The following is a 26,177-nucleotide window of genomic DNA, read 5'->3' as shown; positions in this document are numbered from 1 at the left end:
AAAGTACAGAAATAAAACTGTGAGTCAGTAATTTCCAGGCAATACCATGCAGGGCATGAACGAAAAGTTCAACTGCAGTTGCTTTCCCCAGTGCCACAGCGCTCACTCTTATTAAAGCCATAGGTCTCTGGCTCTTCCTGACTCGTGGACACGCATTTTTCTTTGACCAGACACGGTTGTAGCTCTCGGAAGCACAGCTTGTCTGCCTCCTGCTGTGTGTCCCGCTGGCCTGTGCCCTGCAGGCAGTAATGGGGTGCAAGGGAGTTAGATGGCCTCCTCTGGGGAGCTCTTACTCTGATGCCTGCCGGTTTCTCAGCCTCCAGATATTGAACACGGTCCTTAATGATGTCTGTTTGCATCTTTACAGTTTGGCAAGAGTGACTTGGTCACTCACTGGGCTGCTGTCTCAGGAGAAGATCAGGATAGCTTTTGTTCATCAGTGTATCCTGTGACTAAACCAGGGGTGGCATGGAGTTGTTATCCCATTCCTTCCTGCATCTCCTATGCAGATTGTAGTATGATCTTTTTATTAGGCTTAAAACAACACTGTGAGTTCGGCAGTGGGACATATATTATCTAATTTTTTATCTAAAACATCATTAAAATCTAAGCATCATTAGTAGTCATGCAGCCAGAACTCACATTTCTTACCCAGTTGTTTGTCAACCCAGAGAGAAAGAAATTGTGGCCTACTAATGTCAATAAAGACCTGAAAAAAAACTGACCTGAAAAGGTCAGTTTTCATTCCAATCCCAAAGAAAGGCAATGCCAAAGAATGCTCAAACTACCGCACAATTGCACTCATCTCACACGCTAGTAAAGTAATGCTCAAAATTCTCCAAGCCAGGCTTCAGCAATATGTGAACCGTGAACTTCCAGGTGTTCAAGCTGGTTTTAGAAAAGGCAGAGGAACCAGACATCAAATTGCCAACATCCACTGGATCATCGCGAAAGCAAGAGAGTTCCAGAAAAACATCTATTTCTGCTTTCTTGACTATGCCAAAGCCTTTGACTGTGTGGATCACAATAAACTGTGGAAAATTCTGAAAGAGATGGGAATACCAGACCACCTGACCTGCCTCTTGAGAAACCTATATGCAGGTCAGGAAGCAACAGTTAGAACTGGACATGGAACAACAGACTGGTTCCAAATAGGAAAAGGAGTCCATCAAGGCTGTATATTGTCACCCTGCTCATTTAACTCATATGCAGAGTACATCATGAGAAACACTGGGCTGGAAGAAGCACAAGCTGAAATCAAGATTGCTGGGAGAAATATCAATAACCTCAGATATGCAGATGACACCACCCTTATGGCAGAAAGTGAAGAGGAACTAAAAAGGCTCTTAATGAAAGTGAAAGAAGAGAGTGAAAAATTTGGCTTAAAGCTCAACATTCAGAAAACAAAGATCATGGCATCTGGTCCCATCACTTCATGGGAAATAGATGGGGAAACAGTGGAAACAGTGTCAGACTTCATTTTTCTGGGCTCCAAAATCACTGCAGATGGTGATTGCAGCCATGAAATTAAAAGACGCTTACTCCTTGGAAGAAAAGTTATGACCAACCTAGATAGCATATTCTAAAGCAGAGACATTACTTTGCCAACAAAGGTCCGTTTAGTCAAGGCTATGGTTTTTCCTGTGGTCATGTATGGATGTGAGAGTTGGACTGTGAAGAAGGCTGAGCGCCGAAGAATTGATGCTTTTGAACTGTGGTGTTGGAGAAGACTCTTGAGAGTCCCTTGGACTGCAAGGAGATCCAGCCAGTCCATTTTGTAGGAGATCAGCCCTGGGATTTCTTTGGAAGGAATGGTGCTAAAGCTGAAGCTCCAGTACTTTGGCCACCTCATGCGAAGAGTTGACTCATTGGAAAAGACCCTGTTGCTGGGATGGATTGGGGGCAGGAGGAGAAGGGGACGACAGAGGATAAGATGGCTGGATGGCATCACCAACTCAATGGATGTGAGTTTGCGTGAAGTCCAGGAGTTGGTGATGGACAGGGAGGCCTGGTGTGCTGCGATTCATGGGGTCACAAAGAGTCGGACATGACTGAGCAACTGAACTGACTGAAGTCACTTCTGGGGAGATGAAAAATAGCTTCATAGGAAAATCTCCAGTATAGCCTAAAGACCTCACAGGAAATTCTGAGAGTGCAAAGTTGGGATATGACTCTAGAATTCTCTAGGTAACAGGAGTTTTGTCTTCAATTTATTTCTGATACAAACGGGCATTCCTGACAGAGTATTGAATATAGACCATCCTTTGTGTGGGATTGGAGGGACCTAGGAATTTTATTTTTCAGATTGGTCAGGGATGTTTACCTTCTACAGTGATGGATCTTCTCTTCCTTTATTAGCTATTTAAGGATTTCCTTGGGAAGAATGGGCTTCCCTGGTGGCTCAGATGGTGAAGAATCTGCCTGCAATGCAAGGGTCCCGTGTTTGATCCCTGGGTCAGAAAGATCCCCTGGAGAAGGGAATGGCAACCCACTCCAGTATTCTTGCCTGGAGAATTCCATGGACAGAGGAACCTGGCAGGTTGAGCGACTAACACTTGGAAAAAATATTCTTTAAGAGGAACTCCACATTCGCAATTGGATGGGTTGTAACAGAACTCTCCTTTTCACTCTGGGAAGACTTAGGGAAGATATCACAGGCTGGTAGCATTTGACGTTATATTTGAAGGATGATAATCAATGCCTTAGATCTGGTAGACAGAGTGCCTGAAACACTATGGATGGAGATTCATAACATTGTGCAGAAGACTGTGACCAAAACCATCCCAAAGAAAAAGAAATACAAGAAGGCAAAGTGGTTGTATGAAGAGGCCTTACAAATAGCTGAGAAAAGAGAAATAAAAGGCAAAGGGGAAAGATATACCCAACTGAATATAGAGTTCCAGAGAATAGTAGGAAGAGAAAAAAAGCCTTCTTAAGTGAACAATGCAAAAAATAGAGGAAAGCAATAGAATGGGAAAGACTAGAGAGCTCTTTGAGAAAATTAGAGATTGCATGGGAACATTTCATGCAAAGATGGGCACAATCAAGGACAGAAGAGGCAAAGAACCTAACAGAAACAGAAGATATTAGGAAGAGGTGGCAAGAATGCAAAGAACTGTACAAAAAAGGTCTTAATGACCCAGATAAACACGATGGTGTGATCACTCACCTAGAGTCAGACATTCTGGAGTATAAAGTCAAGTGGGCCTTAGGAAGCATTATTATGAACAAAGTAGAGATGATGGAATTCCAGCTGAGCTATTTCAAATCCTAAAAGATGATGCTGTTAAAGTGCAGCCATAAATATGCCAGCAAATTTGGAAAACTCAGCAGTGGCCACAGGACTGGAAACGGTCAGTTTTCATTCCAATCCCAAAGAAGGGCAATGCCAAAGAATGCTCAAACTACCATACACTTGTGCTCATTTCATATGCTAGCAAGGTAATGCTCAAAATCCTTCAAGCTGTGTCAACAGTATGTGAACTGAGAGCTTCCTGATATAACAACTGGATTTAGAAAAGGCAGAGGAACCAGAGATCAAAGTGCCAACATCTGCTGGATCATAGAAAAAACAAGGGAACTCCAGAAAAATATCTACTTTTGCTTCATTGACTAAAGTGTTTGACTGTGGATGATAACGAACTGTGGAAAATCTTAAAGAGGTGGGAATTCCAGACCACCTTATGTGCCTGGTATGTATGTGGTCAAGAAGCAACAGTTAGAACTGGACATGGAACAACAGACTTATTCCAAATTGGAAAAGGAGTACATCAAAGCTGTATATTGTCACCCTGCTTATTTAACTTATATGTAGAGTACATCATGTGAAATATTGGACTGGATGAATCACAACCTGGAATCAATATTTCCAGGAGAAACAGCAACAACCTCAGCTATGCAGATGATACCAATGACACCACTCTAAGGAACTAAGAGCCTCTTGATGAGGGTTAAAGAGGACAGTGAAAAAGCTGGCTTAAAACTCAGCATTCAAAAAACAAAGATCATGGCATTCAGTCCCATCACTTCATGGCAAATAGAACAGGAGAAGAGGAAACAGTGACAGATTTTATTTCTTGGGCTCCAAAATCACTGAGGATGGTGATTGCAGCCAGGAAAAGAAAAGAATCTTCCTCCTTAGAAGAAAAGCTGTGACAAATCTAGGCAGTGTATTTAGGAACAGAGTGATCACTTTGCTGACAAGGGTCTATATCGTCCCAGCTGTGGTTTTTCCAGTAATCATGTGCAGATGTGAGAGTTGGACCATAAAGAAGGCTGAACACCACATAATTGATGCTTTTGAATTGTGGTGCTGGAGAAGACTCTTGAGAGTCCCTTGGATAGCAAGGAGATCAAACCAGTCAATCCTAAAGGAAAGTGAATGTTGCTCAGTCAAGTCTGACTTTTTGCAACCCCATGGACTATACAGTCCATGAAATTCTCCAGGCCAGAATACTGGAATGGATAGCCTTTCCCTTCTCTGGAGGATCTTCCCAACCCTTCTCTGGAGGATCTTCCCAACCCAGGGATTGAACCCAGGTCTCCACATTGAAGGTGGATTCTTTACCAGCTGAGTCACAAGCGAAGCCCATCTTAAAGGAAATCAACCCTAAATATTTATTGAATGGACTGATGCTGAAGCTGAAGCTCCAATACTTGGCCGCCTGATGTGAAGAGCCGACTCATTGGAAACGACTCTGATGCTGGGAAAGATTGAGGGCAGAAAGAGAAGGGGGCGACAAAGGGTGAAATGATTGAATGGACATGAGTTTGAGCAAACTCTGAGAGATAGTGAAGGACAGAGAAGCTGGGGTACTACAGTCCATGGGGTCACAAAGAGTTAGGACTTAGTGACTGAACTTGCAAACAACAAGGCATTAACCAGCATGTTTCTTAGTATTTTCAGAAAATTTCCTTCCGTCTACCTTTCCAGTGAATTTTTATGTTATTGTAACTACAGAAAAAAAATATTCTTTTTCTAAGTAAAACCTGCATTTAATATAGAATAAGCATTAGGTTAGCAACAAGAAAAATGTTACTTTTGAATACTGCAGAAAACAATTCTGCTCTAGTTCATATACACCTTTTTTTCTGGAGACTATTGCTTCTCTTATAACATATTTTATACATATTCATGTGCAGAATCACTGATACTTCCAGTTCTGGAACTCCCTCTTCTTTCTTGCTTTGCATTAGGACCGTTAAGTGTTACCTTCCAAGGTTCCTTCTTTAGAGTCTCTTTTCAATAGTCGATTAACATTTGAATTTTTCAATTCACCAGACTTTATTAGTGAAGAATCGGTAGCATTCTCTTGCTTTATCCTACTAATTATCAACTGCAACTTCATATCTTGCTTTCCTGCCTGTTCCTCAGTTAGATTTGGGGATAATAAAGAAGTTTCCTAGGGGCATCTCAAAAATAACTCAGGACCAGACACATATGCCATTTGCCACAGATCCATACCTTGGCTGGTGATGAAAAAACTTCCCGTCCAAGAGTTCCTGATAGTATAGAGTTTAACCATCTGCTGTAAAACTTGCCTGACAAATTTTCTTGAATATAAACATTCAAGATGTTTTGATGTTATGTCATTAATTTAATGGATTAGACATCATTCTTTACAGTCTTTCTCCCTACATGTATTCTACTGCTAAGTCACTTCAGTCGTGTCCGACTCTGTGCGACCCCAGAGATGGCAGCCCACCAGGCTCCACCATCCCTGGGATTCTCCAGGCAAGAAACTGGAGTGGGTTGCCATTTCCTTCTCCAGTGCTTGAAAGTGAAAAGTGAAAGTGAAGTCGCTCAGTTGTGTCCGACTCTTCGCGACCCCATGGATTGTAGCCTACCAGGCTTCTCTGTCCATGGGATTTTCCAGGCAAGAGTACTGGAGTGGGGTGCCATTGCCTTCTAAAAAAGTACTAAATTTCCTGTAATATACAATATGCCAGAATCTCTGTTCATCTTGGAAAAGAGTTTATATATATTTACCATTCATGTCTAACACAGTGACTGAGGAATGCCGGACACTCCACAAATACGCGATGGAATGCAGAAAACAAATGCATGAGTTAATGTGCATGAATGAATAAATTAATTAAATGATCAAAGAATTCTTCTGGTGTTTTCTTCTTTAACTCTCAAATCTCCACCCTCTCTCCACTGGCTACTTCTGCTTAAGTATTTCACATCTTAAATCCGCCTGTCTCTTCATTAAACCCCGATTTGCTTCTCTCCTTCTGGTCACCCACAAACTTTTAAAAAGTATAGTCTAACCTTACCGTCTGCACTTTCCTGATTACTCTCTGATCACTGCAGCCATTTCAGCTCCCCTCTGCAGAAATGGCGATCCTGAGGGTAATTCACAATATCTTGGTCACTGAGTTGCATGACCTCTGTTGAATCCACTTGGAAAATAATTTGCCCTTCACTTGACCTTGTTGAACACGCAGTATTACTAAAACTCTGCATGGGAGGCTCTTCACATTCTAGTGTCTCCTGGTTCTCATACAACTCTGATTTTCTTCTTTTTCTTCATGGTCTTTTTTTTTTTTTTTTTCTTTTTCTTGGTCCCTCTTGAAGACTCATATTTGACGTTGTATTTCTCCTTAATATTCTGTACTCCTCTCCATGGATCATACTCTTGCTGTGTTATACTTAATTCCCAGGGTCTATAGGTGTATACAAACTTAGGCAAACCTTTCTCACAGATAATGTAAAAATTCCTGCTGTCCCTATTCTTCAGAAAATTTGTGAAGATATTTAAAGTTTTGTGCAGTGGCTGAGAAAGCAAGTATCCTTAAAGCTTAATTTTTCTGAAGAAATTGCTATCTGTACTTGTAACCCTCTAGACGTTAATTAATTATAAGAATATAATCTATCTGTTAGGCTTCTCTGGTGGCTCACATGGTAAAGAATCTGCCTGCTATGCAGGAGACCCAGGTTGGATCTCTAGGTCAGGAAGATACCCTGTAAGCAGGGAATGGCAACCCACTCCAGTATTCTTGCCTGGAGAATTCCGTGGACAGAGTACCCTGGCAGGCCACAGTCCATGGGGTTGCAGAGTCAGACACATCTGAGTGACTAACACATACAATCTGTATGTTACTAATTGCTAGTATCAAACTTTTTCAGGAAGTAAGAGAAAACAGATCATCAGGATGTCTTCTTTTAAGAATAGAGATTGCAAACTTAATCAACTTCTGGGAAGTGTAAGATTTCCTTTTCTCTCCAGAAACACTCTTACCAGAAAATGCTAAACTCTTGGTCCTGTGTGCACACGCTGGACTAGGTATATTCTAGGCCAGTAGGAAATGCAGTCCATCCTAAAGGACATCAGTCCAGAATATTCACTGGAAGGACTGATGCTGAAGCTGAAACTCCAATACTTTGGCCACCTGATGCCAAGAACTGACTCGTTGGAAAAGACCCTGATGCTGGGAAAGATTGAAGGTGGGAGGAGAAGGGGACGACAGAGGATGAGATCGTTGGATGGCGACCCCAACTTAATGGATGAGAGTTTGAGTAAGCTCCAGGAGTTGGTGGACAGGGAAGCCTGGTGTGCTGCAGTCCATGGGGTCGCAAAGAATTGGACATGACTGAGCTACTGAACTGAACTGAGGAAACGCAGCTCACATTCTGTACATGAAGTACCAACTCATTTGGATTATTATTGCAGACACTCAGAAGTCTCTATTTACTGGGAAGAGGCAGTGCATGGATGTTGGAAATCTTACATTTGGGGTAGATACAATGGATGAGACACTTGAACAGCATGTCCTTCTGTACTCATTGCTCTTCGTATGGGCAACGTTATGTGTTTAAGAATTTGGATCAGCAGTTCTGTGTATCTCTGTATCAGGTGGAACTAAGTAAAAACTGCTCCCCCTCTACCCAACGTGTCCGTTCAAATGTACCTCAGACCGCCCCCCCCCCCCCCCAGCTCTGCTGTCTCCAGTACAGCCTAACATAGAAAAGTCAGTTAAAGGACCTGAAGGGATTGTATGCTTCAGCTTGCTGCCTTCCTGCAAATTAGCGATGAACAGTAATGGTAACAGCAGTAACAACACAGCAGCATCTCTGTGGTTTTTAATTTCTCAGGTTATAAAATGCTTTCCCATGTGTTTTATGAAATGATACGAGGTCCAGAAACACTGGGGTCACAGTTTTCCTCCATCTTAAAATAGTACAAAAAGGAGACTTAGCAAGGGAAGAGCTGTGGGCAGGCTAGACATGGTAGAAAAGGATGATCCTAGCTGGGTGGCTGATCCCACTGGGGACAGCATTTTCTCCTGACAGAATGTGAGAATACAATTCAGTGTCTCAGAATTCTAGTACAGGGGTTGGAAGTGGGTGATGTTGCCTCATGTTGGCAGTCACCGTGTCTGCCTCACTTTCCATTTTCCCACATCAGCACTGTGAAATCACTGCTTCACTTGGTGTCTTTTGTGAGTACCAGGGGGTAGGGTTTTGAAAATCTTTAAATTTACAGTATCTAAATTTACAAACTATAAAGCATCTCAAAAGTTTCTGTGTCCAGAAAATACACTGAGTGGTTATTTTTGTTAGGTGATACTTCCTACAGGGAACTGATATGAGAATTTACTTATTTATTCATGTAAAGATAGATAGCTAGATATGGGCTTCGCAGGTGGTGCGGTAGTAAAAAAAAATCCGCCTGCCAATGCACGAGGCACAAGAGACACAGTTTTGATCCCTGGATCTGGAAGATCCTGTGGAGTGGGAAATGGCAGCCCACTCCAGTATTCTTGCCTGGAAAACTCCATGGACAGAGGAGCCTGGCGGGCTAAGCCCACAGGGTCACAAAGAATCAGACATGACTGAGCACACACGCATGCAGATAGAGGTGAGCCCTTGTCATATGTGTGTGCTTAATTGCTCAATCGTGTCTGGCTCTTTGCGACTCCATGGACTGGCTTCTCTGTCCATGGGGATTCTCCAGGCAAGAATACTGGAGTGGGTTGCCATGCCTTCCTTCAGGGGATTTCCCAACCCAGGGATCGAACCCGGGTCTCCCGCGTTGCAGGCAGATTCTTTACCATGTGAGCCACAAGGGATCTTCCCAACCCAGGAATCAAACTGTGGTCTCCCACATTGCTGGCAGATTCTTATGTATAATCCCTGTTTAATACTATGGAAAAAAAGAAGGAAATTGAAGAGGAAATTGATTACAAAGAACAGATATATGCTATCTTCTATTTTATATATGCTCACATGTATTCATGAGTTCATAGGGGTGAGAAATAACATAGGTCTGGATTGTCATGAAAAGGAAGAACAGGAGACGGAAGAGTGGGGAGGCACATTGATTGTGAAGATAAGACTATGCATGGGATGTTTCATTGGATCATCTCACTGCACAACGAAACGAGACTGGCAAAGGTGGCAGTTAGTACCTTGATACGTCAAAAAAATTTTTGATTTATTTGCCTATGGTGGAAGGAAATTTCCCTTAAAAAGTAATATAATGATGCATTTCTGGTTCCTTTTTGCAGATGTTATCCTTCTTACCAAAACAATGATTGATGCTAATCACTATCTGAATGCCAAGATGGTGTGCCTTTGGTGCCCTTCTCAGAAACTACAGTTACCCCTCCGTGAATTTGCTATGTCTTGGTCAGCTGCTTCACCCTCAATTAGACATGATCTATCTATCAGGTTTAGGGGTTACAATTCAATGTGGGACTTGAATTGTTCTTACTCATCATGGCGGAAAATGATTACTTCTAATCAATCTGTCTTTATTACCACTTTCATCCTAATTCCCATGCTCTGTTTTTATATAAGGTTGCCATTACCACCTGGAGCTTTTTCAGGACTCTGGAAGAATCAAGAGGCATTCAAGCATTTATACTTTGAAAAATTTCCTGTAAGAATTTTATTATTCTTTTTTTAAACTCAACTTACATACTTCTCTGTAGTTCTCGCCTGTTACATTGAGCAGCTTACTTTTAGAATCATGGATCACAAAGCTACCCTTAAAGGTTATCTGGACCAGTTTCCAGACCTCAGAGGGAAAGAATGCCCAAAGCTCAAATGTCTAAATAAGTCATTTTAATATTTTTTTATCAGTTTCTCGACATAGAAATATCTCAGTTTCTCTTATTTTTTTCTGAAAGTTAACAGCCTTTCATTTTAGGAAAGGTTTTGCTAAACTAAAACTTTTGGAGACTTTCTATATGATTTCTTGCATTGGATTTCTCCTCACAGAGTGAGAACACTTGATCAGAACTGGACAGTTGTCTTTAGAACCTTATTAATGGTAAAGAACCCACTTGCCAGTATGGGAGACATAAGAGACACGGGTTTGATCTGTGGCTTGGGGAAATCCCTTGGAAGACGAATGGCAACCCACTCCAGGATTCTTGCCTGGAGAATCTCATGGACAGAGGGGCCTAGCGGGCTACAGTCCCTCGGGTTGCAAAGAGTCGAACACGACTGAAGCAACTTAGCACATGTGCACAACTCCTCTGTATGAGCAAAATTTGAGGAACATTTGTTCTGCTTGCCAGAAATTGTATTTTTTTAATCCCTTTGCCTATTATTGGCATTCATTCTTGAGTGCCCTCTGAGTTCTTTATTTTGAAATACAAATACAGGATAAAGACAGTATACTCAACATCCAACTGTAGTGCTTTGGATAACAAAAAGTATCTTTTGGCATTCTGTTTTATCATTTTCCTGTTACTCTGTGGTTTATGTTTATAATAGTATGTAATTGATAATACGCAAAAGGGCCCCGCTCTCATCTTGCTGCTGTCTTTTCACCTCTATTTCTTTCCCTTAGAGAAATACCTGGTCCTCATTATGCACTGGGTAAAAAAAGAGTGAATGATTAGAATTGCGTTAAAAAACAAAGGTGAGTCTAAGTACTTAGCATTCTATCCTTATTATTTGTGAGTGAAGGAAACCTAATCTAATCAACTAGACAAAGGACAAGAATTAAAATAGCTTGCTTGAGAAAGACATCTCAGGGTTAAATGACCTCAGTAGCCAAGGTTAAACATGCCCCAAGGGACTGTGGCTGGGAAGATTTGTCTAGAATTGATGCCAATAAGCCCCATCTATATGCCCGATGGGCCCCAGTCAAATCATCAGAGGACTGATGTGATTAATTACAGCCTGACAGTGACACAGGATATGCACGTGTGGTTTTCAACATGAGCACCTTTAACAAAATGGAAAGCTCCTTCAAAGCCCCATGGACCGTAGTTTATGATTAAACTAGATATAGTGAACCTATGCTCTGTCTTGTTACCTCAGCCCTGTCAGCTGAACAGCTCAGGAGGGGTGAGTAACTTGCACACTGTTTAGAGGAACAGAGCTGACTTTTGGACCCGTAATTTCTGGCTCCAGGGCCCATGTTCTTAACTGTATTCTATATGGCCTTTCTTGTAGTACTTGCTGTAAGAGTCGCCAATTATTGAGGATTTATGATGTGCGTCAGTCTTCCCTCTTCATATGCTCCGTCTCATTTATGCTACTCATAGCCTTATAAGGCATGGTCCATTACCCTATTTAATAGATTAACATACTGAGTTGTTAGGAAGATTAAGAAGCACAAATAGTGACTTGCCTGGATTTATCTGGAAGCCCAAGCTCATAATACAGGTATTAACGCAATTCTGAAGCATTAGGGGGAGGAATATTTCTTTCTTTCTAATTCTTATTCTACTTGATTTTTCATTCTGTTGTGGCATGTGGACCAGTGAAACTGTACTGCTACTGAGTTGACAGAAAATTAAGTTTTATACTTACTATTTAACTATAATTTCACTGAAGCTCAAGTCCAATCCAAATCTATGTTAACAAATTAGTGGTCTATTTTGTAATTATTAATAGAGAGCTTTAACACCTTTAGAAATCAACACAAGAAATCTATCAAAGAACTACTTTTACAATACCAAAGCATACTGGAAATATTGAGCTATTACTTCTCCATTAAAAGAAGAAATTGGGTTCGTAAGCTTTGAAACTTTCAGTCCAAATGCTTAGCTTCAACATATGTAAGAATACTTTAATTTATTCTTGGATGTCAAGGGAGCAAAGAGATTCTATTAATAGTAAGCTTTCAAAACCAGAAGTAATGGAATTCAATAGGCTAGTTGTGCGAAAGCCAAATGCAAACCTATTTTCATCCTATTTTATATTTTACCAAGATTAAAAATAATTACATTACCTAATACTAGATGCTAATTAGACATTCTTTATTCTTTATTTTCAGGGATACTATGACACCATGGATGCTGGGTACATGGATGAAGAAGGCTACGTTTATGTTATGTCTCGAGTTGATGACGTGATAAATGTTGCAGGTCACAGGATTTCTGCAGGTGCCCTTGAGGAGGTATTGATGAATATTGGTCTTTTATTCTAGATAGTATTTAGGGACAAATCTAAGTTAAAGTCAATACTGAGGTTGTCATTCGACCTGAAAAATGAACAGGCCCTTCCTTTGAAGCATAGGCTTGGTGGTCACTCAGGTATTTCCCTCACCTTCCTTTCTCTCCTGTAGATTTTCCTGTTCTCCATATTCCTCTGATTTCTGCCTGCATAATAGAGAGGAATTTTAAGCACTTACATATATTTGTAATTTATGGGAGAGTCTGTATACATTTGCACCTCGATCTTTGTTACTTGATTGCTTCTAGCATCTTGATTTGCTCTTGTTTGATAACCAGGTTTGTATATAGTCTTTACTTGGTGTGATATTTAAACATATTATTGTATTCTTAAATCCTGAGAATTTTCTTCCAATGTAAATTATACCAAGTCTCCAGAAGAGTGTTTTAAAATATTCTCTCTTTTTCTTTTTTATTTACCTTAAAATAGAGTAAAATGCTCCTTTTTATTGTGTAATGCTTGTGCTAAGTTGCTCAGTCGTCTCTGACCCTTTGCAACCCCATGGACTGTAGCCCACAGGCTCATCTGTCCATGGGATTCTCCAGGCAACAATACTGGAGTGGGTTGCTGTTCTCTTCTCTAGGGGATCTTCCTGACCCAGGGATCAGACCCATGACTCCTGTGTCTCTCCTGAATTGAAAGTGGATTCTTTACTGCTGAGCTACCTGGGAAGCCCTTACTGTGTAATACTATGAGCCACCATCCCTGGTGGCTCAGACGGGAAAGCGTCTGTCTACAATGTGAGAGACCTGGGTTCGATCCCTGGGTTGGGAGGATTCTTTCTAGAAGGAAATGGCAACCCACTCCAATATTCTTGCCTTGAATATCCCATGGACGGAGGAGCTTGGTGCAGGCTACTACCCAGATCAGATCAGATCAGATCAGTCGCTCAGTCATGTCCGACTCTTTGCGACCCCATGAATCGCAGCACACCAGGCCTCCCTGTCCATCACCAACTCCCGGAGTTCACTCAGACTCATGTCCATCGAGTCAGTGATGCCATCCACCCATCTCATCCTCTGTTGTCCCCTTCTCCTCCTGCCCCCAATCCCTCCCAGCATCAGAGTCTTTTCCAATGAGTCAACTCTTTGCATGAGGTGGCCAAAGTATTGGAGCTTCAGCTTTAGCACCATTCCTTCCAAAGAAATCCCAGGGCTGATCTCCTACAAAATGGACTGGTTGGATCTCCTTGCAGTCCAAGGGACTCTCAAGAGTCTTCTCCAACACCACAGTTCAAAAGCGTCAATTCTTCGGTGCTCAGCCTTCTTCACAGTCCAACTCTCACATCCATACATGACCACAGGAAAAACCATAGCCTTGACTAGACGGACCTTTGTTGGCAAAGTAATGTCTCTGCTTTTGAATATGCTATCTAGGTTGGTCATAACTTTCCTTCCAAGGAGTAAGCGTCTTTTAATTTCATGGCTGCAGTCACCATCTGTAGTGATTTTGGAGCCCAGAAAAATAAAGTCTGACACTGTTTCCGCTGTTTCCCCATCTATTTCCCAGGAAGTGATGGGACCGGAGGCCATGATCTTTGTTTTCTGAATGTTGGGCTTTAAGCCAACTTTTTCACTCTCCACTTTCACTTTCATCAAGAGCCTTTTGAGTTCCTCTTCACTTTCTGCCATAAGGGTGGTGTCATCTGCATATCTGAGGTTATTGATATTTCTCCCAGCAATCTTGATTCCAGCTTGTGTTTCTTCCAGTCCAGCGTTTCTCGTGATGTACTCTGCATATAAGTTAAATAAACAGGGTGACAATATACAGCCTTGACGAACTCCTTTTCCTACTTGGAACCAGTCTGTTGTTCCATGTCCATTTCTAACTGTTGCTTCCTGACCTGCATACAAATTTCTCAAGAGGCAGGTCAGGTGGTCTGGTATTCCCATCTCTTTCAGAATTTTCCACAGTTTATTGTGATCCACACAGTCAAAGGCTTTGGCATAGTCAAGAAAGCAGAAATAGATGTTTTTCTGGAACTCTCTTGCTTTTTCCATGATCCAGCAGATGTTGGCAATTTGATCTCTGGTTCCTCTGCCTTTTCTAAAACTAGCTTGAACATCAGGAAGTTCACTGTTCACATATTGCTGAAGCCTGGCTTGGAGAATTTTGAGCATTACTTTACTAGCGTGTGAGATGAGTGCAATTGTGTGGTAGTTTGAGCATTCTTTGGCATTGCCTTTCTTTGGGATTGGAATGAAAACTGACCTTTTCCAGTCCTGTGGCCACTGCTGAGTTTTCCAAATTTGCTGGCATATTGAGTGCAGCACTTTCACAGCATCATCTTTCAGGACTTGAAATAGCTCAACAAGAATTCCATCACCTCCACTAGCTTTGTTCGTAGTGATGCTTTCTAATGCCCACTTGACTTCACATTCCAGGAGGTCTGGCTCTAGGTCAGTGATCACACCATCGTGATTATCTGGGTCGTGAAGATCTTTTCTGTACAGTTCTTCTGTATATTCTTGCCATCTCTCCTTAATATCTTCTGCTTCTGTTAGGTCCATACCATTTCTGTCCTTTATCAAGCTCATCTTTGCATGAAATGTTCCTTTGGTATCTCTGATTTTCTTGAAGAGATCTCTAGTCTTTCCCATTCTGTTGTTTTCCTCTATTTCTTTGCATTGATCGCTGAAGAAGGCTTTCTTATCTCTTCTTCCTATTCTTTGGAACTCTGCATTCAGATGTTTATATCTTTCCTTTTCTCCTTTGCTTTTCGCTTCTCTTCTTTTCACAGCTATTTGTAAGGCCTCCCCAGACAGCCATTTTGCCTTTTTGCATTTCTTTTCCATGGGGATGGTCTTGATCCCTGTCTCCTGTACAATGTCACAAACTTCATTCCATAGTTCATCAGGCACTCTATCTATCAGATCTAGGCCCTCAAATCTATTTCTTACTTCCACTGTATAATCATTAGGGATTTGATTTAGGTCATACCTGAATGGTCTAGTGGTTTTCCCTACTTTCTTCAATTGAAGTCTGAATTTGGCAATAAGGAGTTCATGGTCTGAGCCACAGTCAGCTCCTGGTCTTGTTTTTGTTGACTGTATAGAGCTTCTCCATCTTTGGCTGCAAAGAATATAATCAGTCTGATTTCGGTGTTGACCATCTGGTAATGTCCATGTGTAGAGTCTTCTCTTGTGTTGTTGGAAGAGGGTGTTTGTTATGACCAGTGCATTTTCTTGGCAAAACTCTATTAGTCTTTGCCCTGCTTCATTCCGTATTCCAAGGCCAAATTTGCCTGTTAGTCCAGGTGTTTCTTGACTTCCTACTTTACTATCCATGGAGTCGCAAAGATTCGGGCATGACTGAGCAACTTCACTTATGAACTTTTTACTTGTATAGATTCTTGTAACTATCACAAACAAACAGGATAAAGAAAAATTTCAGTGCTGCCAAAGAGTTATTGTGACCCTTCCCATGCCTAAACCCTGGGAACCACTAATTTTTTTCTGTTCCTATGTTGTTTTTGCCTCCTCTAGAATGTTGTATAAATGGAATAATGCAGTATGTAACCTTTGGAGCCTGGGTTATTTTACTTGAGATCCATTCAAGTTGTTGTGTGTATCGATAATTAGTCCTTTTATGTTTCTGTGCAGTATTTCATTGTGTGGATGTACTAACCCATTTGTGTTTCCTTCACCATTAAAGGGTATTTTTTTTTTTTTTTTTTTTTAATGCTTCTCGGAGAAGGTAATGGCAACCCACTCCAGTACTCTTGCCTGGAAAATCCCATGGACGGGGGAACCTGGTAGGCTGCAGTCCATGAGGTTGCTAAGAGTCGGACACGACTGAGCGACAACTTCACTTTCCCTAAATGCTTCTAGTCTGAGGCAGTTGTAAATAATGCTGTTGTATACATTCAAGTTTTTGTGCAAAAATTAATTTTCATTTCTCTAGGTTAAATACTAATAGTGAGTTTGCTAGGTTACACTGGTAAGTGTATGTTTAAGCTTCTAAGAAATTGCCAGATGGTTTTCTAGAGTGGCTGTGCCATTTTATATTCCCATGCATAGAGTCTGAGTGCTCCTGTTTCATCTCATCTTTATTAGTACTTGGAATTGTCATTATTCCTAATTTTAATCATTCTAATAGATATGTAAAGTTATCTCATTGTGCTTTAAATTGGCTTGCCCGTAATGACTAATGGGGCTTGCCTGGTTGCTCAGTGGTAAAGAATCCGCCTGCCAACACAGGAGATGTGGATTTTTATCCCTGGGTTGGGAAGATCCCTGGAGAAAAAAATGACAACCCGTTCCAGTATTCTTGCCTGGGAAATCCCATGGACAGAGGAGCCTGGTCCTGGATCACAAAGGAGTGAGACATGACTTAGTGACTAAACAACAGCAACAATGACTAGTGATGCTAGAAACCTTTTCTTGGGTTTATTTGCCATTCATATATCTTTGGTGAAATATCTGTTAAAATCTTCTGCCTATTTTTAAAAAATATATGAACTCCTGGGGATTTTATATATATATATACATATATATGTGTGTGTATATATATATATATATGATGATGATGATGATCTAGTCGCTAAGTTGTATCCAACTTTGCAACCCCATGGACTGTAGCCTGTCAGGATCCTATATATATATAAACTCTCAAAACTGAGCAATAAGAAAAAAATACAATTTTTAAAAAATAGGCAAAAGATTTTAACAGATATTTCACCAAAGAAGATACATATATATATATATATATATTTTTTTTTTTTTTATATATATATATATATATGTTCTGGATACAAGTCCTGTATTTTCTAGTCTGTGACTTGTGTCTTTATTCTCTTAAAAGTACTCTTAATAGCGCTTGCTCACTCAGTCATGTCCAACTCTTTTGCAATCCCATGGAGTGTAGCCTGCCTGGTTTCTCTGTCCATGGAATTTTCTAGGCCAGAATACTGGAGTAGGTTGCCATTTCCTACTCCAGGGGATGTTCCTGACCCAAGGATCAAATGAACCTGCATCTCCTTCATCTGCTGCATTGGCAGGTGAATTCTTTACTGCTTAATGAAGTGAAGTGAAAGTCGCTCAGTTGTGTCCTACTCTTTGTGACCCCATGGACTGTATAGTCCATGGAATTGTCCAGGCCAGAATACTGGAGTGGATAGCCTTTCCCTTCTCCAAGGGGTCTTCCCAACCCAGGGATCCAACCCAGGTCTCCCGCATTGCAGGTGGATTCTTTACCAGCTGAGCCACAAGGGAATCCCAAGAATACTGGAGTGGGCAGCCTATCCCTTCTCCAGCGGATCGTCCGATCCAGGATTAAGCCATCTTAATAGAGCAAAAGTCTAATTCACTATTCTTTTTTTCTTTTATGGATCATAGTGTTTATCTAAGAACTCTTTCCTAAACCAAGGTCATATTTTCTTTTTTGTTTTCACCTAAACGTTTTGTAATTTTGTCATTTACCCTTAGTTTTATTGTTTTACATTTTACATCAGTTTACATTTACATTTTGAGCATTTTTTTTTAATATGGTGCAAGGTACAGGTTGAGCATTTTTTAAAATACGGATGTTAATTATTCCTTGTGTCATTTGTTGCAAAGGCTGGACTTTCTCCATTGAATTGCCTTTGCACCTTTGTAGAAAATTAGCTGACAGTATTTGAGTGGATCTTTTTCCAGAGTATCTTCCATTGTTTTAATCTCTGTGTTTATCTTGTCACCAATACTTTTCTGTCTCGATACTATTGCATTGTATAATGTCTAAGTATTGAATAGTGTCCACAGTTTTCAAAATTGCTCCACTTTTTCAAAATTGTTGTGGATATTCTGTTCCTTTACTTTTCCATATATATTTTAGAGTGAGCTTTTCTATAGTTAAAATTAATCCTGCATGGATGTTTAATTGCGATTATGTTAAATCTGTAGACAGATTTGAGAAAAATTGATATCTGGATTATAGTGAATTGTCTAATCCATGAATTTCATACATCTCTCCATTTATTTAGTCTGTTTTTTTGATGTTTCATTAACATTTTATTCTTAAGTATGTAGAATATTTTCTTAATATATACCTTCAGTTCAGTTCAGTTCAGTTGCTCAGTCGTGTCCAACTCTTTGCGACCCCATGAATCGCAGCACACCAGGCCACCCTGTCTATCACCAACTCCTGGAGTTCACTCAGACTCACGTCCATCGAGTCAGTGATGCCATCCAGCCATCTCATCCTCTGTTGTCCCCTTCTCCTCCTGCTCCCAATCCCTCCCAGCATCAGAGTCTTTTCCAATGAGTCAACTCTTTGCATGAGGTGGCCAAAATACTGGAGTTTCAGCTTCAGCATAATTCCCTCCAAAGAAATCCCAGGGCTGATCACCTTCAGAATGGACTGGTTGGATCTCCTTGCAGTCCAAGGGACTCTCAAGAGTCTTCTCCAACACAACAGTTCAAAACCATCAATTCTTTGGCGCTCAGCCTCCTTCACAGTCCAACTCTCACATCCAGAGGAAAAACCATAGCCTTGACCAGATGGACCTTTGTTGGCAAAGTAATGTCTCTGCTTTTGAATATGCTGTCTAGGTTAGTCATAACTTTCCTTCCAAGGAGTAAGCGTCTTCTAATTTCATGGCTGCAGTCACCATTTAGCTACTGTAAATAGAAGTTAAAAAAAAAAATTGGTTTCCAAATTTTCTTGGGCTTCCCTGGTAGCTCAGCTGGTAAAGAATCTGCCTGCAATGAAGGAGACCTAGGTTCAATGCCTAGGTTGGGAAGATCCCCTGGAGGAGGGGGTGGCAAGCCACTCCAATATTCTTGCCTGGAGAATCCCAATAGACAGAGGAGCCTGGTGGGCTACAGTCCACGGGGTCACAAAACACGACTGAGGACTAAGGACAGCACAGCACAGTGGATATAAAAATACTGTTGACTTTTATGAACTGATATGTATCTTATGATCTTGTTAAATTTGCTTGTTAATTCTAAAAATTGTGTGTGTGTGTATAGATTCCTTGGGATTTTTCCATGTAGACAATCACGTTGTCTCTCATTAGAGACAGTTTTATTGCTTTCTTTCCAACTTGAATGTGTTTTCTTTTTTTCTTTTGCTTTCTTGAACTGGCTCGAACCTCCAGTATACTATTGAGTAAGAGTGATGGTGGCAGTTACCCTTGTCTTTTTGCTGATTTTAAACTGAAAGCGTTCAGCCTCTTAGCATTAAGAGTGATGTCATCTGTAGGTGTTTCTAAAGATGAACCTTATCAAATCAGATTTCCTACTATTCCTGGTTTGCTAGGTTTTTTCTTATTTGAATGAATGTTAAATCTTGTCAAATGCTTTTTCTACCTCTATTGCTTTGATTGTATGGGTTTTCTTTTTAAGCCTATTAATATGGTGAATCACATTAATTAATTTTTAACTGTTGAACAATCTTGCTCTACTGGGGATAAGCTTTATTTGCAGTATATTATCGTTTTAATATATTGATTTTTTAAAAATTATAGTAATTTTTCTTCATCTGAAGTCGACTACTGTATAGTAAGCATTTTTTTAATAGTGTTAGTATTGTTTATCTTTTCCGTTTTGATATATATGCATCATTATATTTCCCGTGACCTTCTTGTAGATAACATATAGTTGGGCCTAGTTTTTATTTTAATCCAGTTTTACAATTTATATCTCTTGACTGATGTTTTTAAGACCATTTACATTTAAATCAAGTATTGATATATTTATGTCTCCAGGTTTATTATTAGCTTCCTTTTTTCCTTTTCTCTTTTTATTTCCTTCATATTATATTTTCTCCCTTTTTTTTCCTGTTTTTTTTTTTGTTGTTTGTTTGTTTTTAGTTAGTTATTTTTGGCTGCACTGAGTTGTCATTGCAGAACGTGGGCATCCTCTAATCGTGGCAAGCAGGGGCCACTCCTTGTTCGGGTGCGTGGGCTTCTTCTGTTGCAGAGCACAGGCTCTCGGCACACGGACTTAGAGCCGTGGCACGTGGGCTCAGTAGCTGTGGCCCACGGCCTTGGTTGCTCTGCAGCACGTGGAATCTTCCCCAGACCAGGGATCGAGCCCATGTGCCCTGCATCCCAGGCAGAGTCTTAGCCACTGTACCACCAGGGAAATCCCTCTCCCTTCTTTTAAGTCATTTGGTTGTTTTTTTGTAACTTCCATTTCTTTGCTGAGAACCTCTCCATTCATTCCAAGAGTGCTTGCCCATACTTTTGGGCCATGCTGCTCTGGGGTTTTTAATTATTGATCTTTGTTAATTTTACCTTTAATGTGTAAATGTGATGTTCTGGGTCAAAAACAGATTTCTTAATGCTAACTGCTCTCTTACTCCAGGTCTTATCCCTATGACCCAACAAGAGCCAATGGGAAATTTCCCTACATAAACACACCATAGATGAGAGACAAGGAAAATAACTTTTCTCTGTTTATAATCCCAGGGAAGGGGGAGCCTGGTGGGCTGCCCTCTATGGGGTCGCACAGAGTCAGACATGACTGAATCGACTTAGCAGCAGCTGCTGATAAAGAGGCAGGAGGCAACTATGTTTCACTCTTCCTAAAGAGGTCTCCTTGGTAACAAAGAGCTGGAATCTAAACTCCAGGTCTTGGCAGACAGCCCTGTGTGTCTCAACTTTTATAACCTAGAAATGTTTCCAACTTCTAAAACCCTCTTTTTTGACATGTAAATACCGAGGAACATAGTGAGCCAGTCTCCTCAGCACCTTCTGAGTTTATCCTAGGGATCTACTCTGTGCTTGCATGCTAACTTGCTTCAGTCTTGTCCGACTCCTTGCGACCTTATGGACTGTTTCCCACGAGGCTCCTCTGTCTGTGTGATTCTCCTGTCAAAAAATATTGGAGTGAGTTGGCATTTCCTCCTCCAGGGGATCTTCCTGACCCAGGGATAAACCAGCATCTCTTAAGTCTCCTGCATTGGCAGATAGGTTCTTTACCCCTAGTGCCACCTCGGAAGCCCCAGGGATCTCGTCTAGGCTGTAAGCATTTTGTAGCCCAGGAAAATTAGAAAATTTTATTATCCTGCCGTATCAGAGCAATTAACTAACCAACAGGTGTTGATCAAATTCTCAAGGTATTTGAAGAGTCTCAGAAGGCTAGGTTTTTTATCGGAGCAATGAGAAATCTGGAAAAGTTTTATTTCCCTGCACTGGAGGGGTCCCCAGCCTCCAGGATCTAATGCCTGATGATCTGAGGTGGAGCTGATATAATAATAATAGAAATAAAGTACACAATAAATTCAATGTGCTTGAATCATCCTGAAACCATCCCCCCTTTCCCCCCAACCCCTGTACCAATGAAAAATTGTCTTCCATGACACCGGTAACTGGTACCAAATGGTTGGGGAACATTGCCCTACAGATATAATAGCTACATTAAAATTTTTATCTGGTATTTCTAATACTTGGGTCATCTTGGGTTTGGCGTTTGTTGAGCATCTTTTTTAAAGAGGTGTTTCAGTTCAGTCGCTGAGTTGTGTCTGAGTCTTTGTGACCCCATGGACTGCAGAATGTCAGGCCACCCTGTCCATTATCGACTCCCAGAGTTTACTTAAACTTATGTCTGTTGAGTTGGTGATGCCATCCAACCATCTCACCCTCTGTTGGCCCCATCTCCTCCTACCTTCAATCTTTCTCAGCACCAGGGTCTTTCCAAGTGAGTCAGTTCTTTGCATCAGGTGGCCAAAGTAATGGAGTTTCAGCTTCAGCATCAGTCCTTCCAATGAATATTCAGGAATGATTTCCTTTAGAATGGACTGGTTGGATCTCCTTGCAGTCCAAGGGACTCTCAAGAGTCTTTTCTGACAACACAGTTCAAAAGCATTAATTCTTCAGTGCTCAGCTTTCTTTATAGTCCAGCTCTCACATCCATACATGACTACTGGAAAAACCATAGCCTTGACTAGATGGACCTTTTTTTGCAAAGTAACATCTCTGCTTTTTAATATGCTGTCTAGGTTGGTCATAGCTTTTCTTCCAAGGAGCAAGTGTCTTTTAAGTTCATGGCTGCAGTCACCATCTGCAGTGATTTTGGAGCCCCAAAAAATAAAGTCTGCAACTGTTTCCCCTGTTTTCCCATCTATTTGCCATGAAGTGATGGGACTGGATGCCATGATCTTAGTTTTCTGAATGTTGAGTTTTAAGCCAACTTTTTCACTCTCCTCTTTCACTTTCATCAAGAGGCTCTTTAGTTCTTCTTCACTTTCTGCCATAAGGGTGGTGTCATCTGCATATCTGAGGTTATTGATATTTCTCCTGGTGGTCTTGATTCCAGCTTGTGCTTCCTCCAGCCCAGCGTTTCTCATGATGTACTCTGCATATAAGTTAAATAAGCAGGGTGACAATATACAGCCTTGAAATACTCCTTTCCCGAGGTGTTTAGGTTTTCTGAATTCTTTCACATTATGATTATACTTTTACATTATGATATTCTGGATCCTTTTAAAGTCATCTGGATTTATGTTCTTGTGATTGTTTCTTTTAGCAGATGGTCAGCCCAGTTAAGATCAGACCACATGTCCTTTTACTCACTTTCTGTGGATTGTGGTTCCAGTGTCAGTCTTGTTTTCAAAGCTTTTACAGTGCTATTCTGGTCCATCTCACTGTGTCTTTCTCCCAGAGGCCAATCTGAAACTCAAGTGCTCAGAATTTTTGTGGTGCTGATTCTGGTGGGATTCATGCATGCACAATTTTGGGGGGTAGGCTCAGGACATCATACTTGGATTTAAAGTATCCCTTTTTTAGCTCCTTTCTCTCTGCGATCTTCTCCTTTTGATTCTCAGGGCTCTCCCTTACTGTTCTACGCAGTGTAAAGTCAGGGCTTCAGCCTCCTGGCAGCCCTCCCAGGGTTCCGTCCTGTATAGTCTACCTGCATAGTGTCTCTGAGGGGAGGAAGGAACTAGTCTCTTTGCTAGCACTCACTTCCCATAGGACAAAGGGAGTCAGTAGGGATTCACGCTCAGGGACTGGATGTTCACTAGTGGGCAGGGCAAGTGGCCCGGAATCTTCCCAGGCTCTATTGGTTTGGGATAGGGGAGTGGGCAGGGCTCCATCCCCAGGGTCTGCTGCATAGTGATGGTGGAGAAGGGAAAGGACACAGCTTTGTGGCTGCGTTCACCTGGTGAAAGGTGTGGAGAGTCAACAAGGTCACTGCATCTCTATAGGAAGGAAGGGGGCACCGCTTCTTGGTTGGTGTCCATCGGGGTTGGAGTAGGGAGGATGAAACCAAAGGCTTCTGTTCCCCAGCTCCTTTGCTTCTTTTCCTGGACCTCTGGGTAGACCCTGCAAGCATCTCTAGGGCTTTTTCTGCCCATATTTTGGACTGCTGCTAACCCAAGCCAGAATACATAGGAGGCAAAACCAACAAACCATAACCACAACAAAACCCAGAAGCTTCTGAGCAAACAGAAAACAGGGGGCTCAACCACCAGGTTGCCTCTCAAGTTCTGATGGAGTCTTCTTATACAAATTATGGCCAGAGTACTCCATGACAAGTAGTGGAAGTGATAGGGTGGAATGTATCTACTCCGGTTTTTTTGGAGCCAAACCCATAATAGTTTTTGAATGAAATGGGGAATACTGCCATATAGATACAAGAAAATGCTTAAAATAGTATGATTGATAATGCAGTATGATCAGAGTATGCAGAAACATAGTTTAGTTCTCTCTACTTAGACGATGGTCACTTTCTCTGAAGGTTATACTTCAGCTCAGACTTACTGACTTAACACTACTTGTCATGAAGGCCTTCTTTTCCCTTAGTGACAGTCAGTGTGATATTATTTGAGTAAAAGGAAAGAATTTTATAAAATATTTTGGAAAATGTGACTTTTACCTGCTATTATAATATTGTCTTGTTTTTAACCAACTGTGAATTTTGTGATAACCTGAAATTGAAATTTACGCTTCATGTATTTTGGCGTGTTGACGAAAGGTGGTTCCAGGTGCATGAACTTTTAATTTCTTACTCATAGATTACCTCCGGTATTCATCTGCATTTCTGCCAGACTCAGCTGATCAAAATACAGAGCTTACATATGCATAACTCTTATCAGTTGAAATTCTTGGTTCTCTCTTTTATTTTTAGAAGGAAAATGCCAACTTATTCAAATATATATTGTGCTTTAATATGTTTCTACTGACATGCTTCTCACTGTATGTAACAGCAGAGTGAAGCAAGCAGAAGATAGGCAGTTAAAAATGGCAAAATTAAAAAATAAAAGGACAGGACCCATGGCATGTAATAAGAATTTTGCCATTGGGTCTTAAGAGTTCTTATAGCACACAGCAGGACACCTCTCAGGGTTAGCCTTCTTGAAATGAATGTCTCCCTTCATATGAATGAAATGATTCTCTTTACTGCATATTTATGTCTAATAAGGAAATTATTAATCATATCTTAATTCATATCAAGTTTGTCTTCTCCATATTAGAATCTGTTAGAGGGTTGTGAGCCAATATTTTTACTGGCTTTTTCCTAGCACCTAGAAAAATTGCTTAACAAATTGATAATATGTGTATGAGATGTTTATATTGATGACATTACCAGCTTTTACTACAGGGCCCCAAATTTTATCCTTAAATGCTTTTTCAGGATTCTCAGCAATGAATACTGGATTCTACTCTGATTTTTTGGAAATAGGACTTGAGTGTCTTAATCCACTGGGAGTATTATTTGTGGAAATAAAAGTACTGTTGTTTTTATATACAGTGAAAATATCTGAGCTTTTTAAATTTCCCATGGTAACATTTGACAGTTTATTACCTTATATAAGACTAAATCAAAGAGAAATTCTACTAAAATGTCTACATCAAAAATATATCAGGGAACTATTAATGTGTGGTTTTCTCTTCTCAACATTGTTGTCTAGTCACTAAGTCATGTCCTACTCTCTTGCGACTCCATGCACTGTAAGCCTGCCAGGCTCCTTGGTCCATGGGATTTCCTAGGAGTGGGGTGCCATTTCCTCCAGGGGATTGTCCACACAGGGATGGGGCCTGCGTCTCCTGTATTACAGGCGAATTCTTTACCACTGAGCCACCAGGGAAGCCCCACCATAAGAAAACAGAATTCTAGGATGGCTTTCAGAAATTTAAGAGGACATTATTCTTGCAGATCTTAACACATGCCTTCTATAAATATTAGGTAATAACCAAATCTGTTTTGAACAGTTGATCTTTGAAAGCCTAGCATCTAGCTGGACATTACGGACTTCTGGTGGAAGTTCAAGGTATTCTTAAAAAAGTTGTGTCCTGAATCTCCTAGTTCAGGTCTTGTGAGCCCAGATTATTAGGAGTCAGTGTGGTCCTTCTGCTTAGCTCTCTTTTACTTTTGAGAACAGATCTTTTCATGCAAAGACATCTGCAGGGAGCAAATTGGGCTCCCTGATTTCATTTGTTTGCTTGTAACTTAAGTTTTAGTTTGCTAAAGAATCCTAGGAGTATCCTTGGGAACTTGGAAATCTGGTATTAAAATACTGTATTTAAAGCCTAGGGCTTCCCTAGTGGCTCAGATGGTAAAGAATCTGCCTGCCATTCAGGAGACCCAGGTTTGATCCTTGGGTCCAGAGGATCCCCTGGAGAAGGGAATAGCTACTGACTCCAGTATTCTTGCCTGGAGAATCCCATGGGCAGAGGAGCCTGGTGGGCTATAGTCCATGGAATCACAGAGTTGGACACAACCCAGTGACTAACACTCACTTTCAAAGCCTAGGGGAGCGTTCACATAAAATTTGCCCTTTGTTCTGACCAAACTGTCACTGTTTTTCTAAGTTAGCTATTTTGTTC

General features: G+C 40.9%; 1 protein-coding gene across 3 annotated transcripts in view; it reads left to right on the top strand.

Moving 5' to 3' along the window:
- ACSS3 (acyl-CoA synthetase short chain family member 3) overlaps window positions 1–26,177 on the top strand; it is a 191,668-nt gene that overhangs the window by 142,952 nt on the left and 22,539 nt on the right. For all 3 annotated transcript variants that reach the window (XM_044941895.2, XM_025284397.3, XM_025284394.3), the window contains 2 exons: window positions 9,806–9,887; window positions 12,243–12,365. In XM_044941895.2, the coding sequence (XP_044797830.1) occupies window positions 9,806–9,887; window positions 12,243–12,365 (205 nt within the window). The remainder of the gene's footprint in view (window positions 1–9,805; window positions 9,888–12,242; window positions 12,366–26,177) is intronic.

The sequence above is a fragment of the Bubalus bubalis genome, chromosome 4 (assembly GCF_019923935.1).
Source record: "Bubalus bubalis isolate 160015118507 breed Murrah chromosome 4, NDDB_SH_1, whole genome shotgun sequence".
Classification (NCBI taxonomy): domain Eukaryota; kingdom Metazoa; phylum Chordata; class Mammalia; order Artiodactyla; family Bovidae; genus Bubalus; species Bubalus bubalis.
This window is presented reverse-complemented; position numbering and strand designations above follow the sequence as displayed.